The 20,204-nt window shown below is 34.4% G+C and overlaps 2 protein-coding genes and 2 long non-coding RNA genes across 4 annotated transcripts; 2 read left to right on the top strand and 2 right to left on the bottom strand.

Moving 5' to 3' along the window:
* Positions 1–1,728: 1,728 nt before the first annotated feature.
* On the bottom strand, positions 1,729–2,541 carry CPR13 (cuticular protein 13). Its single transcript, XM_076524090.1, has 2 exons — positions 2,454–2,541; positions 1,729–2,243 (listed from the first exon to the last, which is right to left on the bottom strand). The coding sequence occupies exons 1-2, from the start codon at positions 2,460–2,462 to the stop codon at positions 1,929–1,931; spliced, it is 324 nt and encodes a 107-aa protein (XP_076380205.1). The 5' UTR covers positions 2,463–2,541; the 3' UTR covers positions 1,729–1,928.
* Positions 2,542–6,041: 3,500 nt separating this feature from the next.
* CPR12 (cuticular protein 12) lies at positions 6,042–8,338 on the bottom strand. Its single transcript, XM_033465500.2, has 2 exons — positions 8,183–8,338; positions 6,042–6,394 (listed from the first exon to the last, which is right to left on the bottom strand). Exons 1-2 carry the CDS (start codon positions 8,189–8,191, stop codon positions 6,083–6,085), a joined length of 321 nt encoding a protein of 106 aa, XP_033321391.1. The 5' UTR covers positions 8,192–8,338; the 3' UTR covers positions 6,042–6,082.
* Positions 8,339–8,914: 576 nt separating this feature from the next.
* Positions 8,915–9,650, top strand: LOC143259929 (uncharacterized). Its single transcript, XR_013033981.1, has 2 exons — positions 8,915–9,088; positions 9,176–9,650. It is a non-coding gene; the product is annotated as an uncharacterized LOC143259929 (long non-coding RNA).
* Positions 9,651–18,822: 9,172 nt separating this feature from the next.
* On the top strand, positions 18,823–19,520 carry LOC117217708 (uncharacterized). The gene is made up of 2 exons (XR_004489619.2): positions 18,823–19,099; positions 19,252–19,520. It is a non-coding gene; the product is annotated as an uncharacterized LOC117217708 (long non-coding RNA).
* The last annotated feature ends 684 nt before the right edge of the window (positions 19,521–20,204 follow it).

Below are 20,204 nucleotides of genomic sequence, written 5' to 3'. Positions count from 1 at the left end.
ATTATATTATTATTAATGTATTATCTTACCAAATCCTAATATGTATGAGCCCATGCGAGTCAATTGTTTAATATTATATTTTTTGAAACATAATTAAACTATATATAGATAACTGTAATTAATTATAATTTAAATTATCGTTGATTAGAAACAAACTTTCACATAAAATATTACATGAGATTTTCAAATATACATATTAATCTTGCATAGGAAAAGATTATTATAAAAAAATTGCATAGATATTTCAACAATGATTTGTATTAAAATATAACAACATCAATTTAAACAAAATACTAAATATGTATTTTGATTATATATATATATATTGCTATATATATCAAGCATTACTGAATTATTACAATTCCCATTATAAAAATTATATTCTCATTATATAATTATTTATTATTTTTTTATTATATATTCCCATTATAAAATTATTATTATTATTATTATATCATGTTTAAGTATAGTATTGCTCTGTTGGGGGTTTGGAGTATGCGAGTTCGCGAAATGAATTCAAGTTTTGGTCTATACACGGAACTTTATTTACTCGGCAGACGGTCTTCACCCGATCAGATCGACAGCAAGAGTGTTTACATCTCCTTGCCTCTGCTCGCTGGTGAATCGGGGGGTGTTCTTCCTAAGTCACAATTTTCTCTAATTGGTCAGCACTAAGCAGCGCGCTGACCAATCAGGCGCGTCCTTTCCTACAGCTTTTTGGCCGTGACTGCAAATTTATTATCGCGGTCACGGAATTTCCACTAGGCCTGTTCGACACGTGATGCGGCCGGTCACGGATCGGCTGTGAGCCAGCTGTGATTTATGATACCAGCATTTGCTATTGAGATCGAAAACGAAAGATTACGAAGAATGGGAAATATGCTTTTTCTTTAATACTAATAGTACGCGTTGGAACGGTTTTCTCAAAAATAGCTTTACTGTTGTTCGTGTCACAAACTGTCCGTTGAGGATCTGTACGGCCATTGTCCACAGTACCATATATCAACGGCCGCTACAAATCTACAGGATGTTCCAAAATTATGGTATTTCCGAGAAATGTGGGGTTTCTGAGGTAATTTGGAGTAACTTTTTTCTTAGCGAAAATGTAATCCGCGGTTTTTCGTTTACGAGCTATTAACGAAAAACCGTGACCAATAAGAGGCGAGCTCGACTAGCGCTAGGTGGCCGAGCCAATTAGCGGAACTGGGTTCCGTGCACTCGTTGGCTGGCTCGGCTCGCGCCAGCCGAGCTCGCCTCTCATTGGTCACCGTTTTTCGCTAATAACTCGTAAATGAAACCGCGGATTGCATTTTCGCTAAGGAAAAAGTTACTTCAAATGATCTCAGGAACCCCTCATTTCCCGGAAGTACCATAATTTTGAGTCACCCTGTATATTTGATTTGAAGCTTTATCTTATACATCGCGAATAAATCCGTTCAAGTTGGCTGTAGTTTTTTAAAAAGAAGATGAACAATATAGCTGTTCAATAATTGTTCTCATTGTGAAGGATAATTCCCAATTGATTAATTTTAACCAAAGTTTACTGTTGTTTTGAAAATACTTCAATAGTTGATTGTTAAATTATTGTAGTACATATACAATATACAGTATAATACCACACATCAGGTATCAGAATGGACCAATCACCAAATTTACGCGTGTCTCATACGAAAATGGGCTACTGGCATAGACGAGGTATCAAAGAGATATCTAAAAAATTAGGTACTCTTTCGTTTTAATAAGTTTCGTCTTTATTCAACATCAACAGCACTATTACAAGGAAGGAGACTGGTGAATAAATGTTATGTACAAATGTCTTCGATAGAAGATATTAGAGTAATCTGAGCTTCAGTTTCAATGGGATTAGAATTGATGGCTGGCACGTTATTCGCAAGATCAGTCGGGTGTCGGGCGTGTTCCAGAAACATTTAATTCTGAGGAAGATGCTCTCCTTCAGGGTGGAAACCATTTTCGTCGGCAACATAGTTGACGGTGTAGGCAACGTTGGTAACCGGATCGACGAAAGAGAAACTGCCACGAACTTTCAGGAATTGACCATCGGTGCCGCCATTAACTAATTCCGCTACCTCTTGCTTGGAAGAACCATCGGACAGTTGAAAACCATAATTGTAGTTGCCCAGACCAACATTATCGGACGGAGTCTCTTTAAGGAGTACAACTTCCGGTTCTCGTAAAGCGGGCGCAGCCAGAGCAATAGCGACGAGGGCGGCGAAGACAATGATCTAGAAAGAATGAAATATTTCATATGCAAATTTTTCAATATTATTGTTAGAATTATTCTGTATCAAACGTAGCAGTTAATAGTCGCTTTACAATATAGTGTATCTATTTGCTAGAGGTATTTATAAAATGTATTTAAAAACTTGTAAAAACAAATTCATTACTAGAAATGTTAGCAAATATAACACTCTGTTATCCTCGATGATACCTACTGTTTTCATTTTGAAAGTGGATGTGTATGGCTTGTCTTGTTTGGAGGACTGATGTGGTTTCTGAAAGCAGCCAGCAATTTTATAGCAGTCCTCCTCCTGCCAAAATTTGCTCGAAACCACAATAAATTCACCTTTCACCTTCCCTGGATATACTAGAGACAGAATTGTTAATGAGTCGACCTTCATCACACGCCTGTGTGGGCCTGTGGCGAAATTGAAGTTTTCGATTTTTTAATAAGGTTTCATATATATATATATATATATATATATATATATATATATATAATAAATAAATATATATATACACAAAATAATACAAATAAATAATATATAATATACATAAATATAATATAATATATATACAAAATTAAGCATCGTCCATGTATATGAAAAATGATCAACTTAAAAATGTTGATTATATTTCAATTTAGTGCAAAATTCTTAAGCAAATACAAAATATAGAGCTATAAAGTTGTACAATATATTACTATTTGTGCGAAGATAATACTTTCTTTTCGAATAGTTAAAGTACATCAACTTCGTGTAGAGTAGCATAGAAAAGAATTATGTACATGCTAATTTAAGAATTTTATTACGCATTCCACTTTTCTATAACTCGTGTGTTCGGAAAGATATGTTGTTCAGTTGTAACCATATTTAAGATATTTTCAATTTATTTTTTCCGGAAAATTGTTCAAATAGTGCGAAAACTGGTATACTGGTATGCAGGTACATATATTCAATACTTACTTACATTTACTTTAATTTTTAAGGATATTAAATTAAAGACATGCTTTCTCTTTACAAATAATGAGAAAATTAAAAACGACATAAAATATAATAACAGGAGTTTATATTATAATCCTTTCGTTTATATTGGTATTACTTAAAATGTATCTATATCTTCAATGATCTGCATATATGACATAAGGGTACTTCACAAGAACATTTTTGTACATCGAAAAGAAATTGAAGGTGTTAGTGTCCATTTAAAGTATGTGCTTATGAACAAATTTTATGCAAATTATTATGTTCATGTTCATAGATTGAAACCGAGAAATTTTTTCTGGCAAAAGCACCGCCGATTTTTATTAATTTACACGTTTGTTAATTGTATCAGCAAGTAAGGAGGTATGTAGTTTTAAATACATACATATTTAGCAATGGTATTCATGGTGTATACGAAAACGTGTAGATATTTATAAATTCGTTTATTAAGTACCAATAAATTTGTCACAATCTCAATAAATTTGTCATAGCCCTGGACATTAAATTCCATTGATGAATAACTTGACTTGCTTGACTGTCATCGTAATGGATATGTGCACCTAAAAATATTTCGGAGAGAACCTGAGGATGGGACCGGAAGAATAATCGATTTCAAAACCTCGTTTATAGACGAATCAAGAGAAACCGGTCAAACTAACCGGCGATCTTTTACAACGAGAATCATTACGAAACTGTCCTCGTCAACGACGTAATCATCTTCAGGGTGTATCATCATCGAACGCTCTGTGGTAATAGGTGAAATTGGCACTTTATGGAACATCTTCAAACGTTCACAATCCCTCCCCTCTTACTTTTACAAAACAACGAATTGTACAATTATTTGTTTTTATTTTTTAATGCATAGTATGCATTAAATAAATAAAAAGACAATAAATATATAATAACAGTAATACCTTGCGACGCGTAATACATATAATTTATTATTATAGTTATATTTACATTTTTTATGACATTGATACTTAATTTTTACACGAGCTTTATTTTTTACCCTGCAAAATCGCTACCCTTCCTGTCTTTTTTCAAGGTTCTCAAGTATCTTCAAGGTATTCGCGTTAAGTAACACAATGGTAATTGCTCGTAATTTGCATAGCTTTTGCGTTGCGTACATATTTGTAAGATAAACGTAAAAATAAAAATAAACGTAATCTATTATTAACGTAACATCAACGTAAAATCTATTATTATAGATTTTATTCGTACATTGTTGTCAATCAGGATAATACCAAGGTAAAATCACTTTAATCGTTAATAAATAACATATATAAGAAATGTGCAAATAAGTCTATCATTATTGTACACATACTACGTATATTTAAACAAAATAGATCAGTATTTTTAGTATCATTTTTATATCTTTAAAAATTGCATTATTATGTTCGACGCTGTTAATCTTATTGTATCGTACAATTCTAGAAAACTGTGTCTACTTCAATAAACTCTTATCGTTATAAGACCATATTGTTTGCACATGTCACAATTTCACCTTCTCTTGAGAAAACGATTTATATTTATGTGTTACAATAATACTGACTATACTTTATAAGGAAAAAAGTTGTTAACCTTGATTGCTAGAATAATTTGTTTCCTTTGTCTTTCTCTCTCTCTCTCTCTCTCTCACTCTCTCATAATCGTATCTCCTTTACCCAAATCGGCGGGGCTCAAAACGAGTCCAAAATTTTTGCAGGCGGAGGTTCTAGCCGTTGCTTATATTTGCTATATGTTGCTATATTTGTTATATGTATGTCAGGCACAACACAATTTCCGTTTTGATTTATTTCGAACTTAATTTTTTACATTACAGATGTTACTTATTTGAGCGTAGAAATGTTTAACGTTACATAATATACAGATTGAATGGACAAAAAAAAAGTTTAATTTCCAAAAAAAGTAAAATCTCCAAAAATTCTGTAACATGCGACCTGTTACATAAAATAGACCAAATTGTTTGGTCTATTGGATCTATCTATGGGATCTCAATCTAAATCCTGTAACTACCCTTCTGGTGAAGCTATAAGGTTGATATTTTACAGTTTTTCTTTGTCAACTAACGAACGGTGTAACACGCGTTGAAATACCGCGAAGAACAGATTTGGCCATCTTACCCGGCTAGGCTTTATTCTTACAATTTCATCGTGCACTTTTTCAAGCATCAAAGACCAGTACAACTGAAAAAAATAGTGAAGAATCCAGCATCGAATAAGTTTTTTTAGTATTATAGTATACCGTAATCTTGTAGTGTATTAAAAATAACATTTGTATAACTTATGATTATCATCATTATTCTAGTTTATTATATACATTTATTTTATTATTGTTTATATATTTATTTTATTTATTATATATATTATTATTATTATTATTATATATATATATATATATATATAATATAGAATATAATAATATAATATATATATATATATATTTTATTATTATTATTCGTTATGTTACCGTTCGTTCACTAGTGAACAAAATCAGGACTTTATTTTAAGTTACATCGGCATAATCACTATTCCTTCGCTCTATCTTGCCGCAATAAAGTCACATTTTGCATTCAACTTTTTGTACGATTTTACAGGATAGTCCAATTGTTAACAACGTTTAAGAAAACGAGCTTGATTCGTACATGTCAACCAAGGGACAGGAATGTTAACGAGTTCTCGCTCTAGAAACGTTGTTGCTTTTAGACGAATCCATTCGTATGACACAACTCCTGACGAATAAAACGTTTCCAAAGCGCGTGTCACCCGAATAAAATCGGCGAACGAAACAGGCGTCGAGAGTAAATCGGTAACGAACGAATGTTTTGGTGAAGGATTTATTTAAACGAGGTCGTATACAATTTAAGCGGGAATGTGTTCACCCTGTGGGTGGAAACCATTTTCGTCAGCGACATAGTTCACGTTGTATCTGACGTTGGTCTGCGGGTCGACCCAGCTGAAGCTTCCGCGGACAGCGAGGGCCTCGTGTTCGGTTCCTTGGTTAATGACTTCGGCGGTTTCCTGGTGGGCCTGGCCATTCGACAATTCGTATCCGTAATTGTAGCCGCCTAGGCCGATGTTGTCGGAAGGTGTTTCTTTGACCAGCACTACGTCGTTCTCGGGCACGAGAGGGACAGCGTATGCGGCGGCGACGAAGAGAGCGACAGCAAGGAACTGCGAAGAAAGTGAAATTTGCATGACACGTCGTTGGCCGATACAATAGGATTCGTCGTTGCGCGCGTGTCGCTGTCGCGGGAATCTCGCGAAACCGATGTTAATTCGCAAAACATACAAGAATTACCGGTATCGCGTATATATATATTATATTTATATTATATTATATTATATATATTTATATTATATTATATATATATAATATTTAATATATATATAAATAGAATACAATATATATACAAATAAATATATATACAAAATTAAGCATCGTCCATGTATATGAAAAATGATTAACTTAAAAATGTTGATTATATTTCAGTTTAGTGCAAAATTCTGAAGCAAATACAAAATATAGAGCTATAAAGTTGTACAATATTACTATTTGTGAAAAAGTAATACTTTCTTTTCAAATAGTTAAAGTACATCAACTTCGTGTATCGCGTAACCAAAAGAGATCTTCTTACGTGCGCGGTTATCAAATCTCTGCACGAACTCTTACGAGATGTATCTCCTCGTGGCGTGTGCGATATCTGATTGCCGAGGATTGTTACGATTTACAATGATACGGAATAACATGACACGTTAACACGCCGAGACGCTCGTGTAATAGGCTCGCGTGATCCGTCATTGTCATTGTGTTTCAGACCGGCCACGTAGAGGGCGCTAATTTTCGCGACGGACATCTGTGCGTTATGTAAACCGAGATCCGTAATCGGTGATTTACTTGAAATAAATTAACAACATATTTGCATTTCAACGGGAGAACAATGATAGCGGTTTTACTACGTAATTGCGCCGCGTATTGTTGTGTCTTTAATGATAGATAACGATCGTTAAAGTGCACGTTAATTGCACGCGCCGGTAACACCGTCCGACAAAATCAAACTTTTTTTCTGGGTTCCCATAGCCACTGTGAAATTCTTGTAGAGCTTCACTCCCTGAATAAGAAAACTTTTGTAAAAATCCAAAATTTTCGATAAAAATGAGGTATCGCATGAAAAGTAAAATCGTTAGAAAGTTCTAATCGGTGTTAAAAGATAGAAGAGAGTTTCTCGAATATAGCGGCATGCAATTTATTAATTGTTTTTGGTCCTAAATAGCAATGAATTGATGTCAAAGTTTAAAAAAGCGTCGACGCGCGCAGTTTCTCCGCAATATTTTTGTATTTTTACGAAAAGTTCTTTGTTCAGCACGAAAACTCTACCCAGGATCGGATTCTGTAGACATTTCTGAAGAAGAAACGGCCTGATATAGAAGTGTCAGAACGATATACATTTTGAGTAGAACGATGTACATTAATTTATTGCTATTTAGGACCAAAAACAATTAATAAATTGCATGCCACTATATCCGGAAAACTTTTCTCTATCTTTTGAGACTGATCAGAACTTTCTAGCGTTTGTACTTTTCATGCAATACCTCATTTTTGTCGAAAACTTTGGGTTTTTACAAAAGTTCGTTTATTTAAAAAAACTGAGGGTGATGGAGCAATTCGGTTTTCGGATTCTTGTTCAGGGAGTGAAGCTCTACAAAAATCGTGTCGGACAAGTGTAACCGCCGCGCCAGAGATCGTCGTGAGCCGCGATCGCCCGCCGGGCAACGTTTACGCGGATCACATGAGAACCACTGGAAATTGTATCGCGATCACAGAGAGGAGCTATTGGAATCCAGGGTGAAATCGAGTCGGGGAAGATATCCGAGAGTCCTCGCTCGCTCGAGTTGTATATCGAACACGGATACAGTCGGCGACCCGGAAAGAAGCGTTTAACGAATAATGTTGACACGCACCAGCTTCATGGTTGGATTTTTTTTTGATCGGTTTTTCGTCGGGTTCTCGAAGGAGATGAGACAGCTGAGATGTGCTAGATCACGATACTGATTCGATGCTGGTCCACGGCGATTATATACACGGATTTCGATACGAATTCTGCCCCCACCCGCGGCGCCGCAGCCAAAATTTCTGCGGCTGCGATGTCGAAATCTTCGTGTGGCATTGGCTAGGTGGCGGTGGCAGAACGATGACCGACAAAGGAAGAGGCGGTGAATGTCGGACAGGAATTCGAGGAAGAGTGACCAACGGCGAAACCCGCGGTTTCACCACGAACGCATCTTCCTCGAATCTTCGCCAGACATACCAAACGAGGATTAAACAATGGGCAAGGAACTTGTCGTGGAGCACAGCTGATTTTATAACCAAAGTTTACTGTTGTTTTGAAAATACTCTAATAGTTGATTGTTAAATTATTTTGTAGTACATATAACCATATACAGTATAATACCACACATCAGGTATCAGAATGGACCAATCACTAAATTTACGTGTGTCTCGTACGAAAATGGGGTACTGGCATAGACGAGGCATCAAAGAGATATCTAAAAAATTAGGTACTCTTTCGTTTTAACCCTCTATGGGCCCATGTAACTTTCAAGTCACAAGCTAATATATCCACATTTTACCTAATAGTTTTAGCTTTTTTCACTAGATGATGTATGCGTCTTAATTATATAATGCCTCTGAAATAACCGATAACAATATTGACGACAGTTGGCAGCACCATTAACCTGAAATGTCAAAATAAATACCTTGCAAGTTGTCTGCAGATAGAAACCAAAGGGACCATCTTGTGCAATTGAGATTATTTGTGCTTTTGTCGGTGTTTACTCAATAAAAGAAAGCGTATATAATAGCTCTGAGTTCGTATATCGATAACAATTTATTTAGTCGCATTTCAATAATCATTTTGTTACTATTTGTATAGGATACAGTTTTGTAACTTTCAGGTTACATTGGGATATCGTGATAGAGATTCGAGTGTATTTAGGATAATAGTTGTGCTTTCTTCTATTTTCAAATTTATATATCGAATACCCAAAATATGGATGCAAAATCATATAAAAATAAAAGAGGAATTAGAATTAGACGCATCAGCGGTAATAGATCCGAAGATTCTTTATTAGATTCTGAGTCCGATGAAGATCATCCAGTAGCTTTTACCAGACGACGCATAAATATTATTGACAGCGACGATGAATTTAGTACCGAATTATCGTCGGACGAGGAAAATTCAGGACCACAAAAAACTATTTGGCAACCAGTTCCAAATGCAACGTACATCGATGTTTAACGTCGAATTCAAACTGTTTTATGGAACTTCACGCTTAAGCATTTATGCACCGAAGTGGAAACATTGTAAGCCGTTGTTACTTCAAAGTTACAAATTGAGTTAATTATAATAAAGTTGTTCAAACTGTTAAATATCTTTTTGATTAGCATATATAGGTTTATAATAATAGATTTTCCGTTGCGTAAATTTTTTTATATTTAAGAAAAAAATTCGGCCCATAGAGGGTTAATAAGTTTCGTCTTTATTCAACATCAACAGCACTATTATAAGGAAGGAGACTGGTGAATAAATGTTATGTACGAGTGTCTTCGATAGAAGATGTTAAAGTAATCTGAGCTTCAGTTTCAATGGGATTAGAATTGATTATTATGGTACGATGGTTGGCACGTTATTCGCAAGATCAGTCGGGTGTCGGGCGTGTTCCAGAAACATTTAATTTTGAGGAAGATGCTCTCCTTCAGGGTGGAAACCATTTTCGTCGGCAATATAGTGTAGGTGTTTCACCACGACGCATCTTCCTCGAATCTTCGCCAGACATACCAAACGGGGATTAAACAATGGGCAAGGAACTTGTCGTGGAACACAGCTGATTTCTTCTTCTTTTTTTTTGTAGCTAGGTAATTATCCAGAGCAACAGATCGAAATTATCGAACAGAAAATTTTGTTTCCACTTTATTTTTTTTATCGCGCTCCTAATGGCAAATAATGATAATTGCGCTCGCTATACCAGTCTGCGTTTTACTAAACGCGGGTACTCTCGCGATTGCAATTACGCTACCAATCAACTTCGTTTAACGTCTCATTGAATTGCTTAATAGGCATTGCGATGCGTTGTTTACCGTAAAATAGTGAAAGCTTGCGTAGATCATTCGTTCGTTTTCTTTCTAAACCAACTCTTACTTAATCTTTAAACTTTACCTACCGATTTGATGGTCTTTTGAAAATCGAAGATTACGCGTTCTCCGTACGACCTGATAGATCAATTAGTATGCTTGTAGCTATATAAGTTTGAACAGGGGATCATCAGACTGATGTTTATGGACACGTTATACGAATTATACGTTGTTCCGTAGAAGTTATTAATAAATAATTGTATCTAAATCGTGTCTTGAAAATCTTTTTATCTGTTTAATAAATTTAACAATTCAATTTTTTTATGGTTTTTTATTCGTGAAATATTTCAAAGTAAAATGAAGATTTTACTGTTTACTTTCATTTTGTTTTAAATGTATTTATTTCTTCTAAATATACTTATTGTAATTGATAATAAATAATAATAATAATAAATATAATATAATAATTATATAATAATAAATATAATAAATAAATATATATATTTATTTATTTATTTATTTATTGAGATAAAAAATTCATTGTCCGGACGCCAAACAGTCGACAGAGAGACATCTTCAACTTAGAAGGTACCCCAGATTTATCCGATATTATATAACCGGAATTCTCCTTAATGAGAATATTAGTTAAACCATATAAGGTGCCTCCATTGTATCAACACAGCTTTCTACAAATTGGGTCTAGCATGTCGTGACATGAAGATTATTCATCGTTCACCGATGTTCACATTTTTTGTTTTTAATTATGATCATAAGATCCAATGATTACGCAAACCATTCACGGCATCGCATAATAAACGATATTGTAATTAGCAGCTAATTCGGTTATGTTTCATAACCAGAACCAGTGCAAGCAGGAAAATTAACTACGCACGACGACGCATGCGCAGGCCGTCTACTGGGTGAACATTGTAAAACCATACGCAGCTTTGCGTCGCGTCGCCATCCTAGTTCAGAATTACAATATTCGCCCGGTAGACGTCCTGCGCATGCGTCGTCGTGCGTAGTTAATTTTCACGCCTGCACTGGTCACAACGGTGACGCCTATTCCTCTGTATTTATCGCAGGACACTACGAAACAAAAATAATTCTATACAAGGTGTAACCTGACACATATACTTCTATTGTAAGGCACTTAATTTGCATTTTTTGTTGAAAATAATACATATATAATATATAAAATAATACATCGTGGAGTTAAAAAGAACATTTATTGAATACAATAATTTGTAATCTTATAAAATCGAAAACTTTAAATGGTGTAGCTTTTGCATAGACTTATACAGGATGTCCTAAAAATGTTTCGCAATTCGGAAATGCGGGGTTCCTGAGGTCATTTGAAGTAACTTTGTCCTTAGCGGAAATGCAATCCGCGGTTATGTTTACGAGTTATTAACGACAAAAAGTGACCAATAAGAGGCGAGATCAGCTGGCGCGAGACGGCCGAGCGAGACATTTATGGGACACTCTGTATATTATTTGATAACATTTTTAGTGAAAACAACGAAAACTGATGGAAGTTAGAACATTTAGAAGAAAAATTGGTTTAGTGAATGTAGAAATGAAGTAGTTTAGATAAATGTTTATTTATATAATAAAATTTATTTATTTAAATACACATTTATATATTAAATATAATAAATACACATTTATATATTAAATATAATAAATACACATTTATATAATAAATGTGTATTTAAATAAATTAAATTAATTTACGAGGAAGCAGTAAACATACATATAATAGAGTGAAAAGTATCTAAATGCAATCTTTTACTGTTATCATCTGTCTACCATCTTCCGGTAATATTCACTGTACTATCTCCGAAAAACTTTTCACTTTCGTTTTCGAAAAATTCTAACCAGTGCATTTTTATAGACTTCTTCTCTGACTTCATCCTTTTGAAGCAATTTTATGGCGAAAGAAATAAACGATAGTCCGGCGTCCTTGTGCTAAGATGACATTAACGTTACCTACTGGCCTAAACGGTAAAACATAGTCAATTTAAATATTCTGCTAATGAATAATCATCATCATCATCATCTCAATTATAAATTTTATGCTAAAATTGATCTTTTCGTATTATTTAAGGTTATGACCGTACGATGCTGCAGTCACCGTTGCAAATCGGGGATTTCGTCATGCCGGGACATAAAAATATTGGCCATGGCATATATCAAACGCAACTTGACATTTATTCAGTCTTTGTAAAAAATTCAGCTTCCGTGAACTAGTATTTTTTAGCGCTTCATCATTTTTTCACCGTACAACATTATGAAATCACGACTTTTAGTAACACGATGACGGTAGGGAACGCGACAAGATTCGCGCCAGGATCGAAACATCGTGTTTTGCGGAATCGGCGTAACGTTTAAATCTTGCAAATATATTCAACGGCATTCAGATGAAAAATTATGTTCGCAGGGAGGAACGAAGGAGCTTGCGTCAGTGCGACCTTGTCGGTGCTAATTGCAGAGTACCTTTTTAAATTCCGCACTGCGTGTAGCATCGAAAATCGTTACCGATCTCTCGCCGAGGAGCAGCCGAAGAAAGCCCGTGCAAAAGTTTAGAAAGAGAACCGCCGCGGTTACGTAAAACCGATCGCTTATTTATGCTAATGTCCGAAAGCGAGGTGGTCTCCGGAGGCGAACACGGAGACGACACAAAAGAGGAAGAAGAAGATGACTCTTCTTCGATCTTCGAACCCTGTGGAGATCTACGTTCTCTATGGGACGAGCGTGTGCGCGCATGAATTTCTCTTCTTCTTATATCCTCGTAATTGACCGAAAAACAGTAGAACCAAGAACGACGTAATCGAAGGTGCACACACGTCGTCCTGAACATTTGCTGCGTCGCGTAGTTGTACGTAGCCACGTTGCGTGCTCGATGCTTTTAATAATCCTCGCATCCGTCTACGTGGGTGTTAGCTTCTACGTCTACCGAGAGACTATCGGAGACTTCGTTGCATAAACAACAACCAAGTGTGTTCTCGATGATTTTATAGTGCGTTGTGTAATCTGTGTCACGCGAAAAAATATACGACAATGGCCCTTACGCACGGATTACAATTTACAATGCTCTAACAGCGTATTAGTTTATTGCGATGCAGACCTTTAATGGTTGTCATAGCGCAGAACTTTCTGATATTAAAACCACTTTAGCGATGGTAGGCGATAGTACGGTGAATTGTTTGCGCAGCAAATTATATAGACATAGCAGAAGATCGCGTAGGTTATACATATTTTGATGAACAAATGTTTATGTCCTCTCTGTGTTTCACTTAGAGTTGTGTTCTCGTAGAAGTCTATATTGGAAAAAGTTACTAAGAACGATTGTATGTTGAACTTGTGCATCGACTGTCGATTGGATGTTCTCCATTTAATTATTCATTCTAAAATATCAATTGACCAGAAGGATATAATAATATATGCAGTGACTCGCATTAATATTAGGATACGACATTATTAGAAAAATTATTGCTTATTGTCACAATCTTGTTTATCGCTTATTATAAAAAATAACATGTGCAATAAATAAACAAAATGTATGTTTCTACTTACTTTAAGAAGTGCTTTATTATATGAGAAAACAATTGATTCGATAATACTATCATAAACAATAAAAAGGAGCAATAATTCTTTTAATAATATCGTGTCCGAGTATTAATGCGAGTCACTGTAAATATTTTCCTATAGCTCCTGTACGCTTCATTTACTGTAAATAGTACAATCTTTTATATATGTGAACTCTCGAAATAAAATTATACGAGAATGATCCAAGAGTGAAAAACACAAGAATTACAATGAACATCACTTTACAATTATTACATTATATTATCCGAACCATTCCAAAACTACTGTTGATATTAAAATCTGGCGAATGTCGACAAAAGTAGAATTTCAGAATTACCATAAAAATGAAAGTACGAAGAAGAAGAAGAATGTTGTTTAAAACTATAGAAACTTTTTTCTTTTCGTTTAATTATTTCGTTTAATCATTCCATTTAGGGCGTTAAAAAATTAAAATTTGTTGTAAATTGTTAACGTTAAGGTTATATTAAGGTTTTAAAGTTGTTCGTGAATCCACGAAATTGTCATCGATAAGAAATCGCAGGACTTTGTTTCGGTGGCAAATATGTAATTTATTCACAGTCGACTTCGTAATGAATTACGTGAATTTCAATGGTGCATACTTTCAGAGAAATTTCCGTTGATCAGGTTTCGTTAAGGAATTTCCTCGCCCTCTGTTCGCTATAAATATAGATGCCACGACATTAGATAATCGGCTTCGAGTTCGTATACATAGACCAAGCGCTTCGACACACGGGTCGTGACTCGTGCCTCTTCCTTTTTTGCTCGACTGATCGTGAGGCGAAACGATATTATATGTATGTACAATCGATTGTGCACGAAGCGGAGGAGAATCCTATAGATTGAGGCAAAAAGCTTCGTTCAGCCAGTAACAGATTTAAGACACAAACAGTACCATTTGAGAAACAATGGAGCAGCTGAATGCAATACATTGGAGACGTAAGAAACCCAGTAATTCTCCCAGTAAATTAACACTAAGGACAACTACACTGTCGAAGTGATGGATTTTAGATTCTACATTTTATAATTATTGAGATTTTTAAGATGTCTCTGTGGAGAAACATTGAACGCATTTATTTATTTAGATCACTCTCGGTGCCCGGTTGTTTTCATTGAACACAATGGATTACTTAAAAGACATAGAAGAGAACAAATTATCGTTAAACATTACGAAAGATTTATGAATCTTATTCTAGTAATTTTAATTAGTCGCAAAGAATTTGACACATCGTTATTCTTAAACTCTTTTCAAGGTTTTACTCTTCTACGTTTCGACTATTCATTTATTATTTCTTTTTAACACGCAAACGATCACAAATTACGATAGACTGAATCTTTTGAATATTTAATATTGTAATCAGTTTTTTAGAATTATTCCGCAATCCGAAAGTATCGACAAGCCATTGTTCAGCGAGATATGATGAAATACGTTTGTTTCTTAAAGTGACGTACACTAACAAATACGATAGAAAATTATACAAATACAAAAATTAAATTAAAATAGGAATCTAAATAACAGTATAACAGGTTATACTGTTTATACAATTTCGGTAAACAGATTGTACATGTGTATATTTACCATAAAAATGTAATTAACTACACTATTATTCAAAGATACATTTTTCGAAATTTCATTAGAGTTTCTTAATTGCACTGCCAACTATGACTTACCAACATTAGAGTAAAATACGTTCGACTGAATTTTATAAACAATTTTATATATTAAATATAGAGAATCGACGAATTTCGCAGTAACGTGTAAAAAAAATGTCTAGTCTAGATTTGACAAATGCAATTGCTGTACATCAGATGTTTCAGATTAACTAATTTCGTGCATTAAACGTTATAATAAAACAGAAATAAAATAAGGTAACGGTTCACGGCCTAATGCAATTACAGTACGAGGTTAATTCACCGCCAAATCGTTACGAGTGTAACAAATTATACTTCGTTAGACTTAACCATCTCGTTTTTCCTCCATAGAAATCTCCGTAAAGTGCATTCCTTGGGTAATCGTGAGGCGACGCTGAATGCATTAAATACCAAAGCGAACGAATTATTTCGCTGGAATCTCACGAAAATGCTAACTTGAATCTATCGCTGATCGATCTGGCTAACGGATCTCGCGGTTCGTGCAACAGATGTAAGGCGACCGTGCCGAAGTTATCTTATGCAAATATTTTTAACGAGCCGATTGTCGCGATGCGTATCACGTTAAAGGTATGACGATTGAACGCGCGCCGTCTTCCTGCTTGCCGTTCTGTTTAGCTGGCTGACGAGATATTGTATGGTTCTCGGTGGAATGAAAGTTCCGTTCGTGTCAACACTCAATGAACCGAATAATTCATTCTCATCCCTAGACCAAGTAACATTTCGATCAACGCCGAGTTCCGCGTCCGAAACAACGCAGCGGAGAGTTCGAGGAACGCATCATAAAATTCCATTGTCATTCAAATTACTCGACAAAAGCTTTTATTTATGTGTTGAAAATAATAAGGAGCGAAGTCTCCGACCGTTTGTTCACTTTCTCATAACAAGACTCTGCGGATTTTGTGCACTTACGGCTAAAATGAGTGACTAATATATATAATTATAATATTTAATATATTTATTTAATAATAATATATATGTTATATATATATAATAATATATTAATATATATTATTTAATATTTATATAATTATATTATAATATAAAATTATGAAGACATAAGGAGAATTTAATTATTTTGTCATACTGCTGTCAACTTATCAAAATTATTAAAAGAAGCAAGTTATTTTCATTTAATTTCTGTTCCTTACAGTTCTTTGAACATTTTATTATTATTTATTTTATTATTTTTTATTAAACACTTTATCATAAAATGATATCGTTAAGTGTGAAATATGAAAGATTTTGCGAAATGATTCGCTAAATCCTGAAATGCATTATTTATTTATACGGCACGAATGGCTTCGTCGTGGTTTATAAACGTTTACACAATATTAATTATGGAAGCAAAAATTTAGCTGTAGACGCATTTATTACGAAATATCTTGTATAATTTTTAGCAAAACAGTATCTGTGTTTTTAGAAAGTCCAGACGTAAAAAGCTTTTACTCATTGATTTATCGGCTGTTAGAGGTTTACATTTAATCTTAATGTAAATTTCGACGTTAACCCATACATTTACATACGAAGAGAGTATTCGGTATTCCGGCCTTCTTTAGAAGCCGATCTTTAAAATTCTGATTGCAATATAACAAATTATACACCTGTAGCAAATGATTGTATTACTAAAAAACTATCAAAAAAAAACAAACGAAGAAGAAGTATAAAACCTTAATGTAATGTTTAGTGTAATTACAAAATATGTTTCAATTTTTTAAGTAGTCCTTACCGCTTCTGACGCTAGTTTTTATGGTGAGTTTGTTATCTACTTTAGGAATGATTTCTTAAAAAATTTTATTGAAGTAGAAAAGCCGTTGAAATGTGTAAACACCAGCAGATACATAACTGCCAAAAAATTATCTGTAACGTACGACTCATTTATGATATATACATTTCATTTAGGATATATGCAATAACTATAATTGACAATATAATTTTGCATTTTATAACTTATGCGATGGAATACATTCACGTATTCCGAGTTTGCTAATTCACACAGTTTGATAATTAACTAGTTAACTATCACTAAATTGTTAATGCTTTGTATTTATACCACAATAAAGTTTAATTATTTTAATTTAATAGGTATTCGATACAGAACACTTTGTGCTAATAAAATAATTATTATCTTGAATATTTTGTCAATTTTATTGTAAAAGAATACAATTTTATTCTCTCGATCCTCCGAGTATTTCACTCGAGGAAGTACATATTCGGCACACAGTACCCACGTACATTAATATCACTATCAATTGAACTCGTGACAATTAAGCCGAATGAGCCAGACAGGGTACATTTCACTCGATAAATTGCCGACTCTGTTGAAAGAGCCGACGCGTTAGTATTAGGGGATGAACACGCAGCGGCACAAGGCTGCTTCTTCGATGAAGAACTTGCACGCGAACTACGAATTTCGCAAGAATCCATGCTGGACCGCGTGAAATCGACATCGCCGTCATCCTCGTCGTCGCCGCGTCGCGTCGCGACGCGTCGTCGTCGTCGCTTGCTAAAGGCGCTTCTTGCATAATATAACCTCCGACCACGATGCCACGGATTGGTTAAATGCCACCACACCGTCTGCAAACGGACCTATACTGACGCAAACACGGCTTTGCCTGCATCCACAATTTACATGTAGCTAGTGGGATCACTGTTTCTGTTCAGATGAATCGCTACATTTTGCAACTGATGCAGACAAATTTCATTTTGTATGCAAATTCCTAACCTAGTTTATCATACGGCACAGTGAAATTTTACAAACAAATGTTATTAGTAGACCGGATTTTTATGTAAAATAAACATCACATGAATTCCAAGAAATAGAAACTAAACAACAAGTTCTTTCTATCTTTAACAATAACAATAACAATAATAGTAATAGTAATAGTAATAGTAATAATAATAATAATAATAATAATAATAATAATCGCAACAGATTAAAAATAATACATTGTCATTATTGAATTCTTTTCATCTTTCTACTACTTTAAATTGCAACTATTCCATTTTGTCATAAATGCATAAAATCCGCGGTCGAGCCATTAGAACAGTGTTCAATCGAAATATATGTATCTAATTTCTTTTCCCTTAATTGTGACATTTTGTTTTAAAACAAGAAATCAGGTGTATATACGTACAGTGACCCACAGAAGTATTCGTACACCTTTTAAAACACGATAACTGTTTTTAAAAATTGAACTGAGTGATTTGAATTCTCAGTCATCGTCTAGTAGACTAGTCCCTTTATCATTTAAAAAGAAATTCAAATCATTTAGTTAAAAACGTCATTATGTTTAAGAAGGTGTGCGAACACTTTTGTGGGCCACTGTACTTACAATTACAAGGTACCGGTCGATGTATGTACTCGTGATTCTGATTAGTATTTTCAGTTGACCGACGATACATGTGAAGAAAGAACGTGAACGTGAAACATTGTATTCTCGTGAGGATGCCACGTCGATGTTTCGCATCAGAAGGAAAGAAAAAAGGTAAACGATATTGACGATACGAATCTGCCCTTTTGCCTCGAAAGTGTCATTCTGGTGCACCGTTATGAATCATTCTCCGGTACCGCGGAACCCAGACGTTATCGATCGATTTATTTCGTTCGCGTGCGGGATAAATTACTATTGTGTTCCAGCCTCTTCCACAGGTTCAAGAAGAGCCAGTTCCTTTGACTGTACATAATATCGAGCCGTGACACTTGGTGGTGAAGAAATTTTCAGCCGTTAAAATTTCACCGATATTCAATTAACGCTCAAACGTATCGCCTTTATAACCGACTTCTTAATACGCTTTCTCTCTTTAGACTTCCATTCATTTATTGTATTATATAATACAATGCTTGACTCAAATGCCAATAAATATTCCATTACCGATTCCGTTTTAACATACCTATGGCGAAAATTATTTAATGGTTTTGTTCTTTTATTTTGCTCTCCTTTTGTTATATTAAATTAATTGTCACAATTGTTGACAATTGTTGACACAATTGTTGACTGTCACAATTAGACGAATTTTTCGGATGTGGTAGGTTATATTGTAAATTACAATATTCCTTTTCTACAATGTTCCATTGATTCAATGATATAAATTGAACCTATACAATCATAATTATTAACATTCTTACACCCCGTAGATGTGTTTCTAGGTCACAAGCACAAGAAAGAGATATATACAGTGAAAGAAAATGTTTTCTAAGTTCCGTTACCTATACGACGAAGCGTATGAGCCGTTTATTTTGAAAGTGGCATAAGTCACTTTGTTTTTAAGTCGATATATTTAAGGGTTTGCGTTTTAACACGTTTCAAAATATGGATGCTAACTTTCGAGAAGATTTACTTGTATTTGTTATCTCAGGATACTGATATTTTTCTCAGTATAAATAATTTCGTATAAACATTAAAAAATCACCACTTTTCATTGCGGTAAAGTGACTTATGCCACTTTCAAAATAAACGGCTCATATGAATCACTAGCGTAATGTTTCTATCTCAGTCCCCAGTTAACTGTGAACGTACCGCCAACAAATGTTTACATCGACTCTAGTTTCACTGATAAACGTTATTATTGATGTTACTAAACGTCGATTCT

This window comes from Megalopta genalis, chromosome 8, assembly GCF_051020955.1.
Source record: "Megalopta genalis isolate 19385.01 chromosome 8, iyMegGena1_principal, whole genome shotgun sequence".
Lineage (NCBI taxonomy): Eukaryota > Metazoa > Arthropoda > Insecta > Hymenoptera > Halictidae > Megalopta > Megalopta genalis.
Note: the sequence above shows the minus strand (reverse complement) of the source record. Positions and strands in the feature narration are given on the sequence as shown.